Genomic DNA, 23,644 nt, shown 5'->3' on the forward strand with positions numbered 1-23,644 from the left:
ACATACTAAAATTAGAAACCTGACAGACACGATCATGCTCTCTTACACAAGTGATGCTAAGTCCGTACACATTAAGTATTAGAATCACAGTCTCTTTTTTTCCTTAAAAATTCAAATTTGCAAACTTAGATCACCTTTAACCAGAAAAAGTTTCACTTCTAACTAAGTCAACAAATACAAACAAAAGCTTTGGGAAGAAAAATCCATTAAAAGCAGGCTGTAAATGTAAAAGAAGCCCAAACACCAAAATATGTAAATATCAACCTTTTATTGGAGTGTACAATGTAAGAGTTCATTATTTGCCAAGCCTCATTGAGAAGGCTTGGCGTCCTTATATACCGAGTCACCTACAGAAGCTAGCATCAGCGAAAACATGGCAAGGTTTCCCCCAAAAAGTATCTTGCCAATTGACAGAAGAGGTCAGTTCTTACATCAAACAAGTGGCAATTTGTCTCTAAAAGACAGAATTTAAAGAGGGCACCAACATTTCTCTGCTTTAAACCGGCAAACAGTGGAAATAAACAAAAAAAAACCCAACTCATTTTGACATGTCATTATTTTTTTGGGATATTTGTTACGTGACTTTTCTCTATTAGCTCTCCTAAACGCCACAACAAGATAGCAATATTAGCATGTCACTAGTTAGCCTGTTTGAAATGTTAACATGACAGCCGTAGAGAAAACCTTTATATTTGAAGCTTAAAGGAAAAAGGGGGTTAGCATTTAACCAGCTCTGGCGCCCTTCAATACAAAGATTTAGGAGGAGGAATTAGCACATTCTTCCCCTTACACATTTAAAGTTGAATTCATTATCAACAAAATGCACTTTTGCTAAATTCAATACACTCAGGGGTTTTGCTGCCGCAGCCGTTTTTGGCCTGGTATGACCAGTTAGCATATGCTGGCTAATGTTAGCTAAACCTTAGATAGATATTGCTTAACGACACAAATCATTTTTCTCCATTTGTGCCACTGTTATAGTATGGTTATAGCATTTCGCATTTTTCCACAATTGTCACTTGTGGCTGCAGTAGCTGCTGTTTAACAAGTTACAGTCTAACATGTTACAGTCGTTAACGGCTTTAAAGAGAGACACATATGTCCTCACGTTTGTTAGCGAGCAATCCATAAGTACAGAGTCCCCACTTTAGGCAATAATGCTGAAATAACAGTTACAAATAGGTCACTTTTACTTTCTTTTGAGTCAGACTGGATGGGTTTTATCAAACCGGGACAAGTCACGCCATTGCAGTTGTCTTTTTCACAAAAAAAAAGCAGATTTTAAAATTGGCATTTAAAGTTTTGCCCTGTGTGAAAAATCCACCTTTAAATATAAGACATCTGACCATTTGGTCTTTGTAGAGCATAATTGACCACCGAGTTATATTCCTATATAACACCTCATGATTTACTAGTTAGTCAAGACAATGTGAATACTTGTTTGAATGATGCCATGAATCTAGTGTTTCTCCCTAAACTGTGTCAGCACTTAGTGTCTACAAGAGGAAAAATACTATTTCTTGTCCCCACTGTTTCTGTACAGTAACTTAGCATATGGACCCATTATAAGCATCAGGTGTGTAAAACCTAACATGTCTTTATTAAGTTTAACATTATGAATGACCTGATTCAAACAGACATAAGAATACTCTGCTTGATTTTGTAATAACATTTTTTTGAAAAAGAAAAAAATGAAAGAAAAAGCACAATTTCAACTGAATCTTGAGTGAAACAGTGAAAAAAAAAATAAAGTAAAGAAAATAAATCACAATAGATAGCCAGCCATAAAACTGTGGGCTACCTCCTTGTGTTTACTTTATGTAGTGTGGTGGGTTAACGGTTAAAAATGCTTTATGTCCAAGTGCCTCGTTACTTAAAGCATAGGTTTGTTCCATAATGATACAGACCTGAAAATGTCCTGTATTCATGCAACGAGTCTCCTCTTTCAATCTGTGCAAAAATATAACAAGACTCAAACTCTGGAGCAAATTTACAGTCGACAGCAAATTAAGCTAAATATTCCAAAAGAGTATTTTCTATTTTTTCATCTTAGTTTTAAGAAAATATGAGTGCTAAACTAGGTTCATTTGAATAAGTAAAAATAAACTAGAGAGCAATAGGGTATGAAAATAGTTCTTTTTTTTTTTTTTTTTTTACTCCGGATAAAGAGAACACGATTGATGAAGGATTTGTGGCGACTAAGCCCTCCCTTCAATCACTGACCAAAAAGAATAAAAAACAAAAAACATTCAACTCTAAGGTTCAAGAGATAACTTGATGAAAAATTGCACGTGTTGATCTGGGGAATGGGAACATTGGAGAGTGACAGGGATGGAGCATGAGTGATGGGAGGGCGTATATATGAAAGATGGCTGAGTAACAGATGGAGGTCAACTGGGGAATGTGGGAGGAGGTGAAAGAGATGCATTAAAATGAGACATATTCCTATCAAGAGACGAGATGGAGGCGACAGAGTAGAGACAGACATGACGTGGATAAAGAAAGAGCCTAAGATATGAGAATGACAAACATTTACAGATTAAATGAGGTATTGCACAGATTAATAAAAAAAAAAAAAGCATAAAGGCAACAAAAATATACAGCAAATTGATAGAACATTTACATTTAGAATTTTGAATTTAAAGATTTCTTTTTAGAAAGACGAGAGCTATTTTAGTGTCATAATCATCCACGGGTTGGAGAGGGGAGACAAAAAAAGAAAGAAAAAAAAAAAAAATTGGTCGCTAGTCCTCCCATTCATCATCATCCTCAAAGTCCTCATCATCTTCGTCGTCATCGTCGTCATCTGTGGAAGAGAAGAAGACGTTCACATGGAGAATACTGAAAACAGCTGAAATGCCGTTCTTATGGGAAATGAAATAATAAAATTCATGAATAAATTATCCTTTTAGAAATCAAACATTTTCCAAAGCGCTTCCTTTTCCAGATAAAGTTTGTATAAATTTGTTGTAGCAAGAAGGTCTTTATTTTCCTGTTTAACAGTAAACCTTCGCTTTCTTTGAATCAAGTGAATCAAGGGAAGTTAAGTTTCCTCCACTGAGTGGCTAAAATAGAAAAAAAGGAACTATCAGGTTGTTAAAAACAGACGAGGAAGTGGTGAAAGTCTAACCTTTATTCTGCGACAGTGTGTCATCGGACAGACAGTCAATGATGCATAGTCTGATTTTTTTTAAAGAGGCTGGGTGAACTTCTCAAAGCACTTTGAAAAAAACCCAAAACTCCAGGCCAAGTGCCAAGGATCCACTCAAATGAATTGAGAAATAAATACATCTGATTATAAATTGCTTTGGAATAACGCATCTGCATAAATGATGCACTAATAAGAGTATGTAAACAATCCAGCGGGCTTCTACTATGCATGACAGGAAGAATAATATTATAAGATAGTTAAGTAGACGGGTAGAGTGTCTGTGCACCTGAAGAGTGAATGGCCTTGCTCCGCTTCTGCATCACCTCCATCAGGGCTCCGACGATGCCTGCCGATGGGGCCGGGGTTGATGGAGCTGAGTCTGTGTTGTCATCCCTCTGTGAAGAAGACCACATTCGGAGTTAAAAGCACTGGATTATGATTAATACATATTTGATGAAGAGGCGTGCCGCGTGTTACGAATGTCTACTGACCGCTTTGAGTTTGGTTCCTTGTCGGATTTGATCCAGAAGCGCGTCTCTGCCGGTGTTGGTGGACACCGGCCTCTCTTTCTGGTCCACCTTCTTCAGCTGGGTGCCCTCTCTGATCTGATTCAGCAGGGCCCCCTTGCCAAGTGCGGGCAGACTGCTGTCCCCTCCGTTAGCCTCCGTGGGCAGCATAGGGGCAGGTGGTGGGGGGCCAGGGGGCGGCGGAGGCGGAGGCGGAGGAGGCGGTGCCCCGGTACTGGATGGAATTGAGGATGAGGGAGGAGGAGGTGGTGGTGGAGGCGCCACCGAAATCGAGGCATGGGCCGGTGGAGGTGGGGGCGGGAGAGAGCCTCGGCTGGGAGGCGGAGGCGGCGGAGCGGTCATGCCCAGCCGGGATGGAGGGGGAGGAGGGGGTGCAGAGATGGGAGCTCTGGAGGGGGAGGTGGTGGCGGGGCACCTCGCCCCTGGCGGGAGGAGGTGGGGGTGGGGCTGAGCCGTGGTGCGGGGGTGGGGGAGGGGGCCGCCTCTGGATGGAGGAGGCGGAGGAGCTGGAGAGGAAAAAAAGGAAGGAGTTCAAAAAGGAGCAAAGTTGTAGAGATTAACACAAACATCCAGATTTCATTTTATGTTTTTGTCCAAAAAACAATTTCACGAGGGGACTGAAGATCTGGATGGTCACAAAGGATGTCACAGCAAAAATCAACTTCAGACACATCTGGGAAAAAAAACAGTTTCCAGATTCTTGCCAGTGTCAATGCATCATGCAGTTATAAAACCAAACCACAGGGGGCAGCCTTCTCCCATGTAACTAATGTTGAGTTTGATATTAAAAGCTGTGTTTTTAATGTCTCCAGTTGTTGTCATAATCTAATGAAAAAAAAAAAATCCAACTCAAATACAAACAAGTGCAAAAGAGCAAACACTGAACTAACTTCAGCAACAGAAATAACTCATATATATAATGAGCTATAATTGGATTGTTAAATTGCATTAGAATCCAACTTGACATGCACAGATCATGCACAGAAACCTACCAATCCACCTGGGCGGACCTGGGGATAAAACCACCACACTAGTTAAATTCAAAATCACCCTTTAAAATGTATTTCACATGGCCAGTGTCCTGCAAAAGGCCAGTATAGTAAAGTTTACTGTGGACTTTTCCCAAGCAAAAGTGTGGAATGTAACATTTTTAATTTTCCCTTTCAAACTTATTTTTCTGTCCAAAGAAAGCAATCTGGTATTTCCATTTTTTAGGGTCTTCCTGACGGTGCATCTGCCTCACCTTGTCTCCGTAGCTCGTTTTTGACAGCTTCTACGCCTCCTTTCTTCTCAATGAAGTCGTAGATGACCTTGGATGTCTCCTTGTCCTTCAGCTGAGCCTCGGAGATGCCACACATATCAAACAGATGCTTCAGCTCCGGGTCCAAGTTATTTAACTGAAGAAAGAAAACAGAGAATTTCAATTCGTGGCTTTGGTTTATTGTACAAAATGAGTACAAAAAGGGTCTGATTTCCTAAAATAAGGGCTATATAACTGATCATTCTCCTTGGGCAAATCTGCTTAAACTGTATTCATATCACATTGAAGTTACAATTGGTGTCCCCTTCAGAGGAAAACCCCAAATCATCATCAGCTGATAGCCTCATTAAAACAATATCAGCCTCGTCATCATACTTAAAACATGCTGGCTACATCAGAGTGGCTTATATGTGCTCATGTATGAGCATGTTCCTGCACATGCATTACCTCACGCTCTATATGTTAAGATCTGTGATGGGATTTAACTGCTTTTAATATGTATTCAAGAGCTTTGCAGCTCAGTAACACATTATGTGACTGACATGAGCTCAGTTAGGATTAAAAGGGGCATTCGACAAAACACGACGACACAGTTTGACACCGGCTGATGTTCATTCAGGGAAAAGTAAATATGTAAGGAGTAACTTTTTTTATAAATTGGTATGTTACACTCTCCTTTGTGAGGACTTTAAGATATGAAGATTGCTCAAAATGAGACCACGTTATCAGTGATTATGCTGCCACCAGGTGGTGTGGGGTAACACTTCCAGGGAGACGCATAGGAAAAAAGTATTTCTCATTAACACAGATTGGAACAGATCCGGCCGCAGCTTTTTCATTATTCGTTAGAAAAATGTACCCTTCAACTGTGAGAAGATAAAAAAATAAATAATAATACATCATACTGATTTTTTTTAACTGTGCTAGATGCCACATCCGTGTGCAGGTACTGCTCTTGGCAGCTTGTGATACTCGTCTTCAATTTTCAACTACTTTTCCTGCCAGAACAACTGGTCACTGCTTATGTCTATTTACTAACATGAACTAAAGTTGACCAAGCTGCCATTAGTGTGATGTTTACTACTTTTTTGGTGGGTTATCACTTAAAAAGTGGGTACTTTAGATGTAGTATATATTGAGTAAGATAAGTCAAGAAAACAATATTAGCTGGTAAAACTATAAAATACATCCTGAATCATTTCTGAATCCACTTATTTGTGTTCCAGTTTTAAGCCTGAGGATTTGAGAGGTGAGAAAGCTCATTTCAACTGATCAAATAAATAAGTCCTTGAAAGCATTAACTTATGAAACCAAAATCATCTGAATTTCATCTTTTTCATTAAGCGACAGAGTAAGTCCTCTGACCTGCATGGTCTCATACTAATCATCCAGAATCCATCATAATTACTGATGATGCTTTTTGGGAACGAGTCCATGGATTATGCAGATGCAAGTTGATTCTCTTGCCTCCGAAATCTCCTTGTGTAACATTCCTGATGACTTGGGCACGGAGCTCTGCTTAATATTTTGGAGCCGATGTAAAATTTGAGAAATATGTGTGGCTGACTCATAGATAAACTAGGTGCCAAGATTTAAAAATATCTAGAGGTCACATACTCAAACGTGTGCAGAGACACATAAAAACAAGCGCGTGCTTTAACGTTACATTCTTGTATTGCACTTACATCAAAACCTGTATTTGGATCCCATCCTACATGCCCAATGTGCCTGTGAGAGAAGCAAAGGAGAACGCATGTGAGATCATATAAAAGTAAAACAAATAAGAGGACATAGCAAAGGATATGTATAGTACATGTATCCAAAAAAAGAGAAGAAACACAAAAGCTGAGGTTCAATAGACTGCAAAATCTTACACAATAACCTTTTTGGACAATTTTGATCCTGCAGTTTCTCATAAAAGACTATGAAAGCTGCCACTGACTATTCCTGAAGGCACAGAGCAGATTTTCCTGCATTACCAATCACACTGCACAGTCTGTAGGATTAGATTCTCAACAAAGACAGCCTGGATTAATACCTTGCCCTGATTCATCAGTCCTTCTACGGGCGAGAGGGATACAGGATTCTGGGACAGAATCACATGTCGTATGGAAACATCTAGTTCTACACTAACCTCAAAGACCTTTTTAGCTGTATGTTGTTTTCACAACTCTTAATCTGCGTGGAATCACATGAGCACAGACAATCAGACTGTCTGGCTTTGATAAAGGATGAACTGCGTTATGGTCATACGAGTTCATCATGTTGCTCCCGAAGGCTTGCCGTCGGTGTGGACTGGATGTTGCATGAATGTTAGTTAGAGTCTGATGGTGGCACCTTGCATGGTAGCCTGTCATCAGTGTGTGAATGGGTGAATGATATGTAATATACTACTGATTGTAAGTCGCTTTGGATAAAAGCGTCTGCTAAATGACTGTAATGTAATGTAATGTAGCGCCACCTATATGCAGAATGTCTTCAAAGTTTGCAGGATCATTCCCATTGACATGTGTTTTACAGTTACAAAGGAGATGACGATGTTCATCCGTCACATGACCTGAACCCCACCCTACTAAATGCCTGTGCTGACTCACTGGAAGTTGCTCGGTGTGCCGATGTCCGCCTTGGTCAGCCTCTTCTTCTTCGCCTTGCCCTTTTTCTCCCTCTTTTGGAAGGACGAGTGCACAATGTTGTTCACCTGAGAGTTGTTATGGAAACGTGGAACGTTGCTGATCTCGGGGTTTTTGATGTCGACAGTAGCCATGGGCAACGTTGGGCCTTAAAAATGACAGAGACAATAAAGTTTACGGTTGATATAATAACACAGCACTGGAATGCATAGATCAGAAAATATACAGACACATGTAATGTCTTTACATTAGAGGGCTACTAATGATATTCTGGCAATTGTGATTTATGAAAGAATGACCCTTGGGTCCACGTTGAAAACCAAGCATGGGGCTTTTCAGAGCCGGCAGTGTTTCATCAGTTATGTAAGCCATTATTTAATAGCTATTACAGACTCTGTTTGGCACAGTGAGGTCTCGCTTTTTGATCTGGGTTTGTGGGTTTGTAAAGGGAGTATGTGGGATTATAGCATAATCTGATTACTTCAGGTTACTTTACTAACTAAATTACAGAACTGGTTAAGACCGATACTAAACAAAACAATATTACCACAGCTTACAATGTCTTTAAAAAGGCATAAAGGTTTAAAATCTATTGTAAAACTTGTTTTGGCAGTTTGGTGAAAGTCTCAATTAATCATCCAAACTGACAGCTATCTAAATACATTTTCTTTTATTTACTTTAACCTTTATTCAACCAGGCCCTTTTGAAGATGTTTATCTTAATTTAGCCAGGCCTTGACAGGCAGAAATGATAATGAGTTAGCAAACTAACAACATAAAATGGACAAAACAAAATGCCAAGTTGTCTGAGGGGGGGGGGGAAAGGATCCAATCAATCATATTGTGCAGTAACTCCAACATACACATGCAGCCAAACAACGTGGATTTCTAATCACCAACGAGAGGTACCAGTGCCTCAGCGGTAGCACATACCTTTAACACTCTCACTACAGGGACTTTTGGGTGTTTTGCTGGGCGAAGGCGAGGCTGAACGGCTGCGTCGCCTTCTCACCCGGTCCCAAATACACCCACCATCTCTTTCCCCGCAGGTGCTCATACTGACACCAAAAAGCATTTTGCCGACCAACTTTTGAGCTCGCTCTTCGGAGGACACGGAGAGCCGAGCAGTCGGGTCGGAGAGAGACGGGTACAGTTCGTCCTGAGGGAGAACCAGGCAGTGTAGAGAGGACAGGCAGCTCCCTGGGCTCAAACCTCCACCCCCTACTCCTGCTGCTGCTCCTCCTCCTCCTCCTCCTCCATTGCCTTCACAATTAAGTTCCTCACAGGGAGCAGACAGGAAGGTGGTGCAGAACATCATCGTAGCAGCTGACTGGGCATGAGCAATACGGCGAGAACAAGCTCAGATGGTGACACCAAGAGAGATCCTGGTTCAAAGAAATGATTTGAAAGCAGATTTGAGGCTCAGAAGTAGCCTTGCTTCGGCGCCAGAGAGATCTGAGGTCTTCTTTCTCAGTCAACAGAGAAATGCTGTCTGTTGGAAGTATGGCATCCAAGAGGATCTCATCCCCGACATGTTCAATACGACTTTGTAAGGAGTTAAAAAGCACAATCCCCAGTTCGCTGGTTTTTTAGAATTGATTCCGGTTTTCTCAGGGAAAAAGGTTTCTTCTTCTCTAAAAGCCAGGATGATCCCAAAGGCTTCCCACAGCACGACCACAACACCAGCATGGAAAATAAGCCAACTGGTGACGGTGCAACAGTCTGCATTTACTGAATTAATATCCTCATCCGACATCTGGTGGAGTTGACACGCATACCGTCTGAGCTGTGAAGGCAGACATCCAGCAATGCCATCAGAAGAGAGAAGAGAGCCAGCCAACACTTTGCCCAGCCAAAGTTTACTGTTCCTCAAACATTCCTTCCATCACAGCAACAGTTTTTTTCTTTGCAAATTGTTCACCAGATCTCCGTTTCCCTGCTTTAGCAATCTGTCTGAGCTCTGCATATTTTGTATCTGTTTTGCAATCATTTTCTATCCCCTTGACTTTCCATCTCAGCAGGGAGCACTGTCAGATTATCTTGCTGGGATTGGCTCCCTGCAAACATTTCTCCACCCTCCTCCACTACCATCTCCTCCCTCTCCCTGCAAAAACCAAACAAACATGCATGGCTCTAATCCCAGCAAATCATTCTGGATTTAGTGCAGGAGTTTTACGTAACCATTAAAACCCATCCGCGCATAATCCCACGTTAATCTCTGGGGGTTTTCTAAAACATGAGGAATCTGCAGGTTGAGAGAAAAAACACGAAGAAGGCAGAGCAATAAAAAGGCCGACAGAGAGGGAGAGAGAGGAAAGTGAAGACAGATTAATTGAGGAGAAGAGGGAAGATGGGAAACAAATGATGGGAAGGGGGAGAACAGATGGAAAGCGAGAACCAGACTGGAGATGACGGACAGCAGCAGAGCTATGATGCGGTGAAGGAAAGTGAGAGTGAGACAGATGGAGACGGAGAGCAGAGAAGGATGACTTCCTTTGGAAAGGAACCAACTCAAAAGACACAAGATGCACTTGTTCAAAAAACGGAAACAGTGCATGACAAGTCCAAGATAAAAAAACTTGTATGAACGTCTTTGCATGACAGCATTATTCGGTGCAGGTAAATGGAACACATCCCTCTTAGATAACGCTTGTCTATTTCTCCTTTCCAGTGGGTGATCTTCACAGAAAAAGCTGGCATAAGAGTAAACCAACACAGAGCCAAAATCAATCTGAATCGGAGCCCAGAATGGTTCACCGTAACGCTCTGAGCTACATGGTGGTTTACGTCATCTATGACACATCATGTATGGCATCTGACCACATGTGAGCCAAAACTAAGCATCCACAGGCCCAATGACATAAAGCTGCTCTGAATACGAGCATCAGCTGAATGCAAAAGTGTGTCATATTTGTGTGGCAGAGACTTCTGCACGGCAGCATGCACAAACACACACACACACACACACACACACACAGTTATATATCAATGAGCCAGCTGGATCAAATCATGCTGTTTGTCAGTCCAAAGCTGGCTCCCTCCGGTGTCAAACTACACCGAGTGTCCACAAATAAGTGTGTACATATCCCCAAATGTTTAGTCATCAGACTGTACTGAGCCAGGGTCGGATCATGAAGGGCATGGAGTTCACAGATCAACTCTCCACTTCACTAGAATATTCTGTTGTGTAATTGCAATGGTATTATGATCTGGGGCCTTCTTTTCCTCCGAATTCCTCAACAATTCCAGTTTCAATTCCAGAGAAGAAAATGTTTTCCCAAATTTTTTACCATGTTTCAACACCATCTACAGTCAGTATTGAGCAACCATTTTTCTTTGTGCATTGCATTGTGGGACAATTATGTAAATGAGATGCTGTTTTCTGCCTGTTTTTGTCCAAGCGTTTGAACACACCTGCTTAGAGGAAAGTATGCTGCATGGAAATGGGACGTAGTTTTTGGACAGCTGTTGATTTAAATGATAAAAAAGGTAAAAAATGAAATACTATATATGCTTTAGTTTAGTTGCCAAGTAACACAGTAACTCCACCCATCTGACATAACAAATGGATCGCCACAAATGTTGCCAATACCGTCAGACACAGGTCTGACTCTGGTTTCAACACTTCTGTTGTGTTTATTTCTGAAGCTAATCGACAGGAAACAGTGGAAAACATACCATTTGGAGGGTCGCGTCTCTTCTCTGTGAACACACAGACAAATGCAAATCGTTACAATCGTATGTAGTTGGTAGTAGTGGGTTGTGTTAGTGAGAAGTGTGTGTTAAGTGCGTCAGAGCACAGATGTACGAAGAGAAGAGAGTGTATTGGTGTGTCAGTGCGGGGCTCGGCGAGATTGTGCGTGTGCTGCGCAGAATGGAGAGTTATTTGGAAAGATTGCCAAGCAAAGTGTTGAGGAGACGTCAATCAGACATTCTTGTACACACACACACACACGTACACACATACACACACACAGACACGGCAGCTAACATTATATACATACATTCATCCAATGCTGCAAAAACTAAACTCTGGAGAGGACAACACACTCATCTCTCATTCGCTGTAATTTAGTACTATAAAGAATATGAATACTAAAACATTAATGCCACACACACACACACACACACACACACACACACTTCAAAATACTGATGATGTCTTGAGAATTTCCAATGGCTGAAGGTCAAACAGAAAGCCTTGTAGACAAGATTAGGCACCCTGTGCAGAGGGCTGACGGGGAGGAGATGAAAGAATGATCCATCTGAAGGGTCAGGAAATGACCCCAAGAAGAAGAAGAAGAAGAAGAAGAAGAAGAAGAAGAAGAAGAAGAAGAAGAAGAAGAAGCAAGTGAGGATGAACGTTAAGGACGGAGTGCCACTAATTAGTTTAAGATTGTGTCTGAGCGGCTTTGCAATGTGTTTTGCATTCACGGCGCATTTCCTTAGATGCATAGATTGACTTTTATATATATATTTAGTTAAATTGCCTTCCAGTTTTGCAGTGCCAAAATCTAAATTGTAGGAGCTGGATGAAAATACATTTAAATGTTAAGCACACATTGTTTAACAACAATACATTTCTTGAGTACTATTAATGCTTATCTTAATTGATACAAAATATTTAAGGACAAAGCAGTAACTGAAATAACCATGTTTAATTCATGCTATGCCAACTGGAAATGTTATACCCATGGGGGATGAAGTCCTTTCTCACTGCTGCTCATTTAACATGAAATTGCAGTGCCCCCCTTGGGCCAGTCAGCAAATTTGTTTAAACCCCTTGTGTGAAGTGTTGAGAAGCATCCCAGAGGCTTTGCTAAAATTGTTTTTTGTGGTGTTTGAGAAAACTGATCCAGAGTCGTCCTCCTGACTGTAAGCAGTGTCTGTGACGGAGGAACAAACAGCCAACAAGTGTCTGAAAGACTTTCTTTCAGCAGCAAAATTGAGCTAATTTTGTAAATATATCTTTGAATGGTGACAAATAGACTGAATTATTAGATGACTATGAATATCATATGTCATTCAAAGTCAGAAATTGTTAAATCTTTCTATTCACTCTTTTGATTTGACTTTAGGAATTTTATATAAGCACCTTAGTGACACTGAGAAAAATGGTAATGTGTGTTATCAAAGGTTCTAGGAAGTGAAAAGAGATTACAGTAGATCAGAAGAAGAAGGTAAAGCTAACAGACCCAGGCAACAAAATCCTTAACCGTTTTCAATACATGACACTCTGGGCCCAACATTGGAATCTGTTTAAATCTCACATGCCGGCCAGAATAAATTGTAGCATGAGAGCATCAGTCTAATGCCTCAGAATTCATTTCGATCATGTATTGAAGTTAAGATATTTTATCCCTAGTTCTGTATGGCTGAGCATTTTTTTTATTTATTTTTTTATCAAAATGACAAGTTTAGAAATTAAACAGATCTTGTGCTCACACTAATATTGGATAATAGATCATTTCAAGCCCAAACCTCTTAAAGACACACAAACCAAAGCAAAGACAGAAGCAGACATTAGAAAATGATGATCATGAAAACTTTCTGCATCCCTGTGTTAACATCGTTTGCTGTATCATTATGAGCACAAGATATAAAATTAGCTAAACTTGTCATTTCTTCAGTGAGTTAGGTCGGTAGGTAGGTTTATAGGCAAGTGGGCAGCAGGAGTTAATTGGTACCAGATTTCCTCTGTCTTCTCCCAATCAGCTCTGCCACATGGTTATGGAAACGCTTGGTCTCCTCCTCGCTGGAAAAGTTCAGGCCCACTTGGCACGTCTGTAAACACGAACACACAACTTTGTAAAAACTCAAAATACATTTGTAAAGTCAATGTATGTCTTGTCAAGGGACACTGGCCTAATGTCCATGCCGATTTTCTAAAACTATGTTGTGCATACAGTCCCAGCATTGTCATCACAATCAGCTGGCCCACATAGCTCATGGTCTGCTGGAGTCTGAGCCCCTGTTCCCACCAGCTGAGATGTTTGACCCACAAATAAAAGACATCTTGTCACCAGAAGTGCTTAAGATGCAATATAAATTTAGGATTTCTGCAAACAATTTTGTTTTAGGCTATAATGATGCAAATAAACTTTTGGTGGGCAAGTTGACTCACAAGAGCTTCCTCATGGCAATTTTCGCACAGAATTTTTGGATTTAGTTTTTCGGAGAAGAATATAAACTGTAAGACTGTTTGGTTGAACAAAATCTTCTTCATAAATCAACACAGGTTCTATTAGGGTTGGGTAATGAGAACTGGTTTTTTTATTTAAATCTGTTTGAAATATATGAAGAAGCCAACATCTTTTTAAATGTGCTTTTCAAATCTACGTCTTGATTCTTACAAGCACAATTTGGACCTATGAGACCCATTATGAATGTGTCAGCAGTGATGTGTAAAGCAGTGATAACAATAAAATACTCACTGATGACTCAAACGTAACACTTAATGACAAATCTCTAACGGCAACACTGAGATTATCTCAAATAATACTGTTCCCCTTCCTCTTCCTCTTCAGCTCCATTTTCAGGAATAAGTGAAAACAAAACAAAAATGCAGAAAAAGTACTCCTCTATCAGATTTGAGATTTGAGTGCTGATGAAGAAAACAGAGGGTCATAAATAAAATGAGTAAAGCTGTAGCGAGGGAAACTCACATCTCCAGTAAATGTGATGAAGTAAGGTTTGGGAAGGTAGATGTTGAAGCTGTTGTAAAGCTCCTGTTCAAACATGATCTTGCCATCCTGTGGAGGAAAAAAAACCCACAAAGACAAAGCTGAATGAATAATTAAGAAGCAGTTAGTACAACAAGCAGCTTAATGCTACAGGTCTTAAATGAAAAGACGTCCCACAGATTTTACTGTGTGGCTATAATAATATAAGGTCATTTTGAATGTCAAACGGCGGTACACCACTAGTGCCATCATCTGCCAGCTATTACAGGGACGAACCACAATGATGTGAAGTGCCGATGAAGGAAAGATGCAGAGAATTGTATTTTAACTCACCTTGATGTCCAAGACTCTGATGAAGTAGGACCGTAGGGGGTTGTCTTTGACCAGACAGGCCACACCGCAGCATCTCTTGTTCCAGCTGGAGTTCCTTTCTGCCGTGAACACCTGGACCACTGCTGCCGACAATGACTGGAGGGACAGAGAGGGGGGGGTGTCATGTTTACCCTGTGTTGCTTAATGGATACCAACATAAGCAGGGTGTATTTGTAGCCATGTTAATGCATCTCACAGGGGTTGTAAGCCAGCACAGTACAAGATAGTAATGAAATAAAAATGAATATTGCCAATTGACGGAGTACATTTGCTAATTCAATGGTCCGCCTCCAAAGAACGAGAGCAGAGAGACTAAAAGGTTTCTGTGAACTAATCAACTATTTAAATCTGTAAAGCTCATGTTTTCAAAACTCAAGATTTCGTTTCTGGAGATACGGCCTTGCTTCAGTCTGTGTGCTAGTTAAGGACAGAGGAGCTCTTACTCCACGACAGCCTCGAAATGTGGGAAGTCAGAGAAGTCAGAGAGGTGATGCCGAGTTCTTTCAAATTTCAAATGAATTTACGGATCGCTGGCTCTGCAATGCTTTTTCCCCCAAAGCTTAGAAATCAGTCATCAAGTGGAGCCGACCATCTTCAAAGGATGATCAAAATAGTCAAATGGTTCTTGGAGGATGTGTTGCGCATCTGGCAAATTTGGAAGCTGCAATGCCCCAGACATATATTGTAAATAAATATATTTCGAGTGGCCGGACATCGGCTTGTCTGTGCAGAAAAATCTGTTCAGAAATATCATTTCAGAAACTGGACTCACAATCACCTAACAATCTTGCTACCGTGACAAATGAAGTTGTAGCGACTTGCTGTGTGCTTTCCAGCCGCGGTGAGATAAGTAACGATAAGATCAAACAATGAGGGCGGATCAATAAAGGTGCGGTTTTGTGGCGTTGTTTGGACAGGGTGATAAAGTGGCATTTACGCAAAAATACTTTCGGAACAACAACAACGGTTACATCCTTGAGTTGTCCTGACCAGAATCTCAAATAAAGTCTGTGGTCTCGGCTAAATCCAGCTGTTCACACATGTTCTCCAGCTAAACTGCCTGAGCGTGAGTCAGTGTCCTTCATCACATAGGCCTAAAATCACAAAGAAGAGTACATTTTAAAACTGAATTGGGCCTAAAAGCAAAACGCAGGATAGGACAAAGTGTGTGATGGACAGCATGCATCTCTCTGCCCCACAGTTGTCAGAAAAGAGTCCCTCAATGTCAAGCAGCACAGAAATATGATGACGCTTCCACTAAGCTGAAGGAAAGCAGTGGGAGTAAGTGAGACTAGAGAAATGAGTCAGGTCCAAATTTGATTTAGTCCCTATAATATGGAACACGGAATTGTTACAAATCTGTTTCAACAGACTGTTTATCTTGTATAGCAAGAATGAGGCCCAGGAAGACGCCATTGACAGCATCCTCGTCTATGGGCGCAAGCTGGGTTTACTCTGGTCATGTATTAAGAACATTCCAAGCAGTTGAGCATCTCAAAGTCTAAATAAATCTAAAATCCCTTAAGGATCCACCCTATATTAAGCGCACACGCACACAAAATGCTTGGTTTAATGACTACACATGGAAAAATTAAGTATGAGAGGCATCTCAGCAATTCTCTCATGCAGCATTTTCCAAATGCCACGTCATTAAAGTCACACACACAAAAAAAAAAAAAGAAAATATGAAAACAGATCCAAGTGATCAGTTTGAGACTCTGCTTTTAAAATGGTTCTATTTTCCAGTGAAACTTGTCTGTACAGTTGTGTTCTTGCTGGGGGAGCAGTGGGGTGTAAAGCAAAGTGTGAGACTAAAGGGACTGCATGCACACACTGAGCAGCACACACTGAGCATGCACACACTGAGCAGCACACCTGTAGCGCGCTCACACACAGACACATCCATGATCACATGACCCAGTCAGACACACACTGGTTTTTACAGGTTGCTGCAGGGGTTCTCTCACACCGAGGGGTCCCGGGGCTCACAGTCATTACCACACAGATGAAAGCAATAGCACCAAGAGGGGAAATGCCTGGAGATCATTGGGGCCTTTTCAACTCACTAGTTCCAGGAATTACTGCACACTTCCAGACAACGTACAAAGCCCTTGTGTTGCTGACTGAACAGTTTTGTGAAAATGTGACGTTTTCTAAAGCAGCGAGGGTTGTTCCGTGTTGTTCGAGGTTATTTTTCGGCTCCCACACTTTTGTCTCTTTTCATCTTGCTCGTTTAAGAGAAACTCCTGTCCTTGTCCTAATATTGATACTTGCAAAAACACAGTGTTTGCCTACAGTATGAACTACGAATACTGCAAACTCTTAGCAAGCTCAAGGCTTGTGTGTTTTTTTTCTTTCTTTTTCCAGCCAGCAAACTTACATTAAACTCCACCCCGATAGTTCCTGGAGCATCTGAAGGTATGATCTAATCAGGAAGTATTTTCAGAGAGAAGGAACTACAATCCAAAAAAACTAATTCCCAGGTAACATTCTTGAGATGGCACAAAGGTTTTTGGAAAACTTCCTTTCAGTTTAAAAAAAAAGGACTACTTGTCTACATCTGATTCTTAATATCTGACTGTAGATGAGAGGTTCCAAACAACAACGCTAGGTTTCTTTGTGGGTCATTGGGTCTTAATAATGTTAGCTGTCTTGTTTTTTAACTGAATGCCAGAAAATAGGTTATTGTACGATTTAGGGTTTGGTCTTGGTCATACTTGCACCACAGCTCTTCTTTTTAGATGGTATTGTAGCCCCGCCTCATGAAGGGCTCACAACACAGGCAACATGAGGTGACGGAACAGATGCACAAGCGGTTACGTCATAGTGAGGATGTGCAAACCAGATAATGACCTCGCAGTGTGAATGACGCTGCAGAACACATCATCCAATCAGTGTCCCACAATATAAGATATTGATTCCAACCATAAAATCCAGTCCTACTATTGATAAGCATGCAACTTCTGTGTCCAATTACAGCAAGAACAGAGAGGCACTTTGCCTTCCATCTACACCGTATTCATATTTATACAAAAGAATCCCTCTCAAAGCAGCATTTACAGCTATTGATTGTTGATTTGGATCAGAAATACTTACATACAGATCGAAAGAATAATAAGAATACTGTTTTGTGATTGGGTTTCTTTGTAACTGCGACTGTAATGGTGTCCAGGCTCTGAGGCCCTGGGGTTTCATCTGTCCATGTAGCTCTGATTGTTCCTGACAGGGCCAAAGGCTGCAGGAAGTGGAGCTCAGTCTATGGCATCATCGAAAAGAAAAACACTCACTCTTACATACACAGTCTCACACATAAATTCTCTCTCTTTCATGAACGTGTTCTCAAACACTTCCGTTTCCACATCTTTCTGCTACTATTATGTTGCCCTTCATCTGTACAGCACAGAGACAGCACGATCACAATCTTCAAGGAGATTAGACGACACCACACAACATTGCATGACGGAAAAAAAAAATCGAAAGTGTTTGAAGGTGAAAACTCTCCTTTAGTTTGTGACAGAGAATCATTAACTGTTTGCCTAAGGGGTGGTAGGTAGCTGTGTGCAAAGTCGCAAAGTTGCAATCATTTTCTTTTTAATTAGGGCAACAATAGTAGTTAGATGTGAGAAAAACAGCAGAGAAAATACTGACATTTCACTCAACATTTTGTGAAACCACAACAAGGCATCTTGCAGTGTGATCCCACCAACCTCAACGCCAAATCGGACCAAGGGCGTTAAGTGTGTGTGGAGGGGGGCAAAGGCCCCTTCCCCACTCTCTACCCCCCTTCTTCCAGCGCCCATGCTCGGACCACACCCATCTTCAAACACAGCCTTTAATTTGATTTCAAGATCTGTCCACAGACAGACAGAAACACAGACATATAAACACCTTGCAAGAACTCAAAACAGCTTCTGTGGTAGTTCCTACTACAATCAGTGTCTCCAGGACAGACAGACAGACAGACAGACAGACAGACAGACAGACAGACAGACAGACAGAGGTGGAGACAATACCAGCAACCCACACTGTCATGGCTAGTAATAATCAAATCTAATGTTGAACAAAATATTTTGTAAAATGAGGGTTGCAATATCTGTCTCTGGAAGAAGAAGAGAGAGGGTTTTATCCTGATTAGATTAAAAAGAGTCAGAATATTGAGGTTCTGTCTGCAAAAACTGCTCACGTCCTTCTTGCTTTCCGCAGAAGTGAACTATAGCTGACGTTATGCGGTCAACCGTCAACCTATAGGCTACTATACTGACACAAATGATGCACCATTACACCTCTTCACAAGATTTTCCGAAGAGAGAACAAGTGAAAACATGGGAGGGAGTGGAAAGAAACAGAAGACAGGATACGTTGCTGATGTCGAGAGGCAGTGTAGGAAAGAGGGACAGTTTAGGTGTAAGAAAAGGAGGGAAGGGATGAACTGTAAGAAACATTTATTAAAAAGGAAGAATGGGCTTGAAGAAGCGCTGAAGGAGAAAGATGAATGACAAGGAGGGATATGGGCAGATGACATAAAAAGGGGGATGGTGAGAATATAAAAGGAGAAAGAAGGAAGGAGAGAAAGTGTGTAAAGTGAAGAAAAAGAGGAGTCATGTTCCCCTTCTCCAGCACAAATCACCAGAGGAGGCTGACCACGGGACTTCCTGTTCGACAGGACTGCTGATCAGGCATTCTGCATGCACGCACACACATACACATACACACAGGCACGCAGTGTGAATTGGACCCCTTCCACCTCTTGCCCAGTCAGACAGTGCTGCTGATGGGGAAAACAGCAGAAGGAATACCAATGAGTAAAACCAATGAGTGAGACCACTGTGTGTGTGTGTGTGTGTACCTGTATGAGGCACTCTTTCTTTATGCATGTTTATGGCTGCACTGTTTAGACAAGCCAGGAAACAGGTTGGAATACCTGCAAATCCTAAAATATGATCAAAGTAGTTACAAATATACAGAAATAAGTATTTCTACCTTGAACTGTCACTGCAAACGTGGTGACCATAAATGTGATGTGTACTTATATATTTGCTGCAAAATCATGCTATGTGGCTGCCACACTTCGACTTTGGAGTAGTCTCAAATTCAAATGGTATCTGATCTCACAAATCAGTGAAACTAGAAAATGAAATACACATCACAATATAAAGAGGAACATTAATCTTTCCATTTCTGAATGATTTGAATAAACATTTGCCTTGACATGTGGTCATGGAACCTTTTCAAGGCAACAAAAAAGATAAAAATAAATAAATAACAAACCTGCTTTGTATGGGCAATTTTATATCTATGTAATTAGAACAACAATACAAAAAGGCAACTCCGGAAGCAATGTAGTGCAAAAAAAGTGGCCCTTTGTATCACTGTTTTTGTAGCAGGCACGGGGGCAAAGAGAGCTCAGAGAATTTCAAAGAATTAGCTTGCATAAACAAGCCCTTTACAGCTAGAATAAAGCGAGTCGAAATCATTTGCACTGAGCCAACTAATTGCTATGCATTTTGTAAAGGAGACAGAACAAAGAAACAAAGCACAGGTGATTGTGATTCTCACATTTTCTGCAGAATAAGTACATTACATGAGGCACGATCCCTCAGTCAGCCATTAAATCACTGGTGGGCATTCTAATTAGACTGGTGGAGGGGGGGGGGGGGGGGGTGACGCACAATGTCTGCCTCCCCCAGTCTCTCTCCCTCTCATGCCACATAAAGACATACACAGTCAGCCTCCCTCCCAAACTCTCTCTGCATGCAAGGACGTGTTCAGACACACAAGAGCGTAGGACTGCGAGGAATGTTCCCGATTCTACGTCTCCGTCACATGCCGAGTGACACAATCGCCAGAATGCCAGAGGAAAGACGTCACTGGATGTTTAAACAGGTTACTTAGGTGTAGGAAGACAGGCCACAGGAACCTGCTGTGCAAGCAGGAGGCGGGACATCCCCACCAGGTGACCGCCATACAGGCCTGACATCCCAAGTCATGGGACAGGAAATGGAGCCTTTCCAAAGCAAACAGACAGAAACCTCAAAAACCAAGAGCATGACTTGTTCACTAGAATGAGGAGGTGAGCCGTGTTGACACAAAGAGGATAAGCCATTTCTCTATCGCTCAGGCACTCCACCTTTTTATGTGTACACAATTAAAGGAAAGTGTGATCAATATGGGGAATTTACCTGTGAACAGGCTAAATGAAAGTCTACACTATCAAAGAGTAATCTAGATTTGTATACTTTCATCTCGCCTGCATGTTTAATGCACCGCCTCTCTGACTGACCCATAAAATCTGTGGAACAAACTTGATTACGCTACGTCAAAAAGTTGAACTTTAACTCATCAATCGGACACCGTGACTTCTTATCTGAAGGCTATCAATAACAGGTGGCAGTGCGACATTCTTTCCAGCTGATAACACTGGGTGACAGAATCTATATTTAGTAACTAGGGTCAGGGGAATAATACGATTTTCAAAACCTGACTGGAAACTGTGAGTCTAAGAGGAAATTTGAAAGTATCTCCCTCCCGGCTTCTCATTTTAGTTCTTCTTTGCACACACACACACACACACACACACACACACACACACACACACACACACACACACACACACACACACACACACACACACACACACACACACACACACACACACACACACACACACACACACACACACACACACACACACACACACACACACACACACACCTTGTTGAGGAAAAAGGCTGATTTAGCAACAACACCCATTGCCGAGCGCAATACCACCTAACTTTACAGTGAAAGACTTGAATGTTTTCATTACTACCTCCGAGGACATGGTGATGCACACGACGTTCACCAAGTCACCAAGTAAGACAAACGGGGTCAAAATCGATCTGCGTCTGCTGACCGCAGGATACTCCTCACAACCCTGCAGCTGCAACCATTTATGACACAATGGTGGCCACCAAGAGTGTGCAACTGCACGTGCATTGCTATTAAGCCTTTTTACTGTCCATCTTTTAGTCTAATGACCTGTTTAATTTGATAGGACAGCCAATATGTGGATGCGAGACTACGATCCTTTGGCTTAATGATAGCAATATTTGACTGTGGTGAGCCAGAATTTAAATTAAAACCACCCTGAAAGGGTTTTTTAATGATGCAGTCTATTAATTTGAGTTGTATCTGCACCAATTGTGTATATAGTTAATTAATACTCAGATGTAATCACCCAGTGAATAAGGTTTATGAATAGCAAAAAGGGGGAAAACCTGTACTTTACCTGATCATAAAAGAGGAAAAAGCAAACATATAAAAAAAAAAACCCACAAGAATGTTTGTTGATGTAGCTGCAAATATCCAATTGGAAACGTGGACAACAATCTGCTGGGTATGGAGGATAGCTAGCTATGGCACAAGTGCACGATAACATTCAAATGAGTCAGCTGGATGCTGCACGTGTGACGTCATATATCAGACTTATCTCACAGTACTGAGTCGTGACAGTGCACTAGTGATTTTGGCTGCACAGCCTGCTCCCACTGCCTTTTATTTTATTTATTTTTCTCCCTCCTCAGATTCTGGGACTGGCAGGTCTCTTGCATGAGCCGGTGGACACACTACTACCCCCACTCCCCCCGGAAAAAAACAACCCACAAAAGGTTCAGCTATGTTATGTAATGCCTGGTTGCAAAAAAAAAAAATCATTATTAGCCAGTGCTAGGCTACGTGCGGTCAGGCTGGGGTGGCAGCAGGATTTCCTGGGTGAATTCAGGTGTGTCAAGCTTTATGTCGGTGTGGGGGGGGGAAAGGCACCGTCACCGTCCCGAACATAGTCGCTCCTTACTGTCAAAAACAAACCAGTTAGAAGTCTCCAGTGGCTCCCAGAGAACAAAACACAAACACACACACACGTTACTTAGGATATATCAACACTTAAGGCCACACACACACACACACATACATTGTTACACCTCAACGCGTCATCTCCCGTCAATGTATCTCTTTCGCCAGCAATCCTGCAACAATTTGATTGAGAGAAAGAAAAAAAGAAAAAGAAAAAAAAAAACCAAAAAACTTACGATGCATTTCCTGCCAAGGTGGTTGAAAAGGCAGTCGTTTTCCTGCTGGGTTAGCTGTATCGACCCGATATTTGGTTGTCGCCGTTGCGACGGATGTCCACTCATTATTAGGGATGAATTGATTTAAAGTATGCACCGACTGTAACTCGTTATATGAGATTTCTCTCCCCCCCCGACAAAAAAGATACATAAACAATTCCTCGGTCATCCGTGGCCTTCCTCCGACCCTCCCACCCCTCCTCCTCCTCCTCACACCGGTAGTTTATGCCGGAGGTGCAGTGATATCGGGGTGCATAGAAATGTATGCCGTTTTGGGGATGCAGTGCGACGTCCCGCTCCTCTTTAAAAGGAGGTAAAAATTGCAGCGAAGACGGCAAAAAGTTTCCTGGGAAGTCCGTCCGCCAGAGAGCCCAGAGCCAGGTCCATCCAACATGGCAGTGTGAGGACGAGTCCACTATCTGGGAATGGGGTTTACACACTTTCCCAGCTGTGTCCCACACAGTTACCAAGAGGCCATTCTGGCAAGGCAAATTGTGGGACTTTTTTTCTTTAAGGGATTCAATATGCAACTATGTTATTTTAAAAAAAAAAATGATGCTTGGAAATAACGCTTAATAAAAATCCCAACTCTCAGCGCACTCCCCGTGGAGATGGTTTGATCCTGTCCGCTTGTGGCTTTTATAGCAGGAATGTGTGCGAGTGCAGTATGGGAGGAGATAAGAAATAAGGTGCAAGTTATGGCGATAATGGCAAATAATACTCCACGTGAAGGGGGATTATTTAATACTGAATAAGTGTTAACAAAAGAACCATGGGAAATGTCATGTCCCTGTCATGATAATACTCTTGATGTCAGAGAGGTCATGGTTCAGCTACAGAGCTGTCATCCGGGCCCTATGATTTCCCAGACCATAAGCATTCCCTGGGACATTAAATCATTTGCCCCCTGAACTG

The 23,644-nt window shown here is 41.7% G+C and overlaps 1 protein-coding gene across 1 annotated transcript; it reads right to left on the reverse strand.

Moving 5' to 3' along the window:
• Window positions 1-266: 266 nt before the first annotated feature.
• On the reverse strand, window positions 267-23,182 carry waslb (WASP like actin nucleation promoting factor b). The gene is given in 14 exon segments (XM_054624501.1): window positions 267-2,806; window positions 3,438-3,546; window positions 3,643-4,070; window positions 4,073-4,105; window positions 4,108-4,155; window positions 4,158-4,184; window positions 4,922-5,075; window positions 6,625-6,667; window positions 7,534-7,717; window positions 11,248-11,271; window positions 13,257-13,353; window positions 14,235-14,321; window positions 14,586-14,720; window positions 22,691-23,182. Coding segments are annotated over 14 exon segments (1,536 nt in total). The 5' UTR covers window positions 22,796-23,182; the 3' UTR covers window positions 267-2,744.
• Window positions 23,183-23,644: the final 462 nt, after the last annotated feature.

The sequence above is a fragment of the Anoplopoma fimbria genome, chromosome 23, assembly GCF_027596085.1.
Source record: "Anoplopoma fimbria isolate UVic2021 breed Golden Eagle Sablefish chromosome 23, Afim_UVic_2022, whole genome shotgun sequence".
In the NCBI taxonomy this organism is placed as follows: Eukaryota; Metazoa; Chordata; class Actinopteri; order Perciformes; family Anoplopomatidae; genus Anoplopoma; species Anoplopoma fimbria.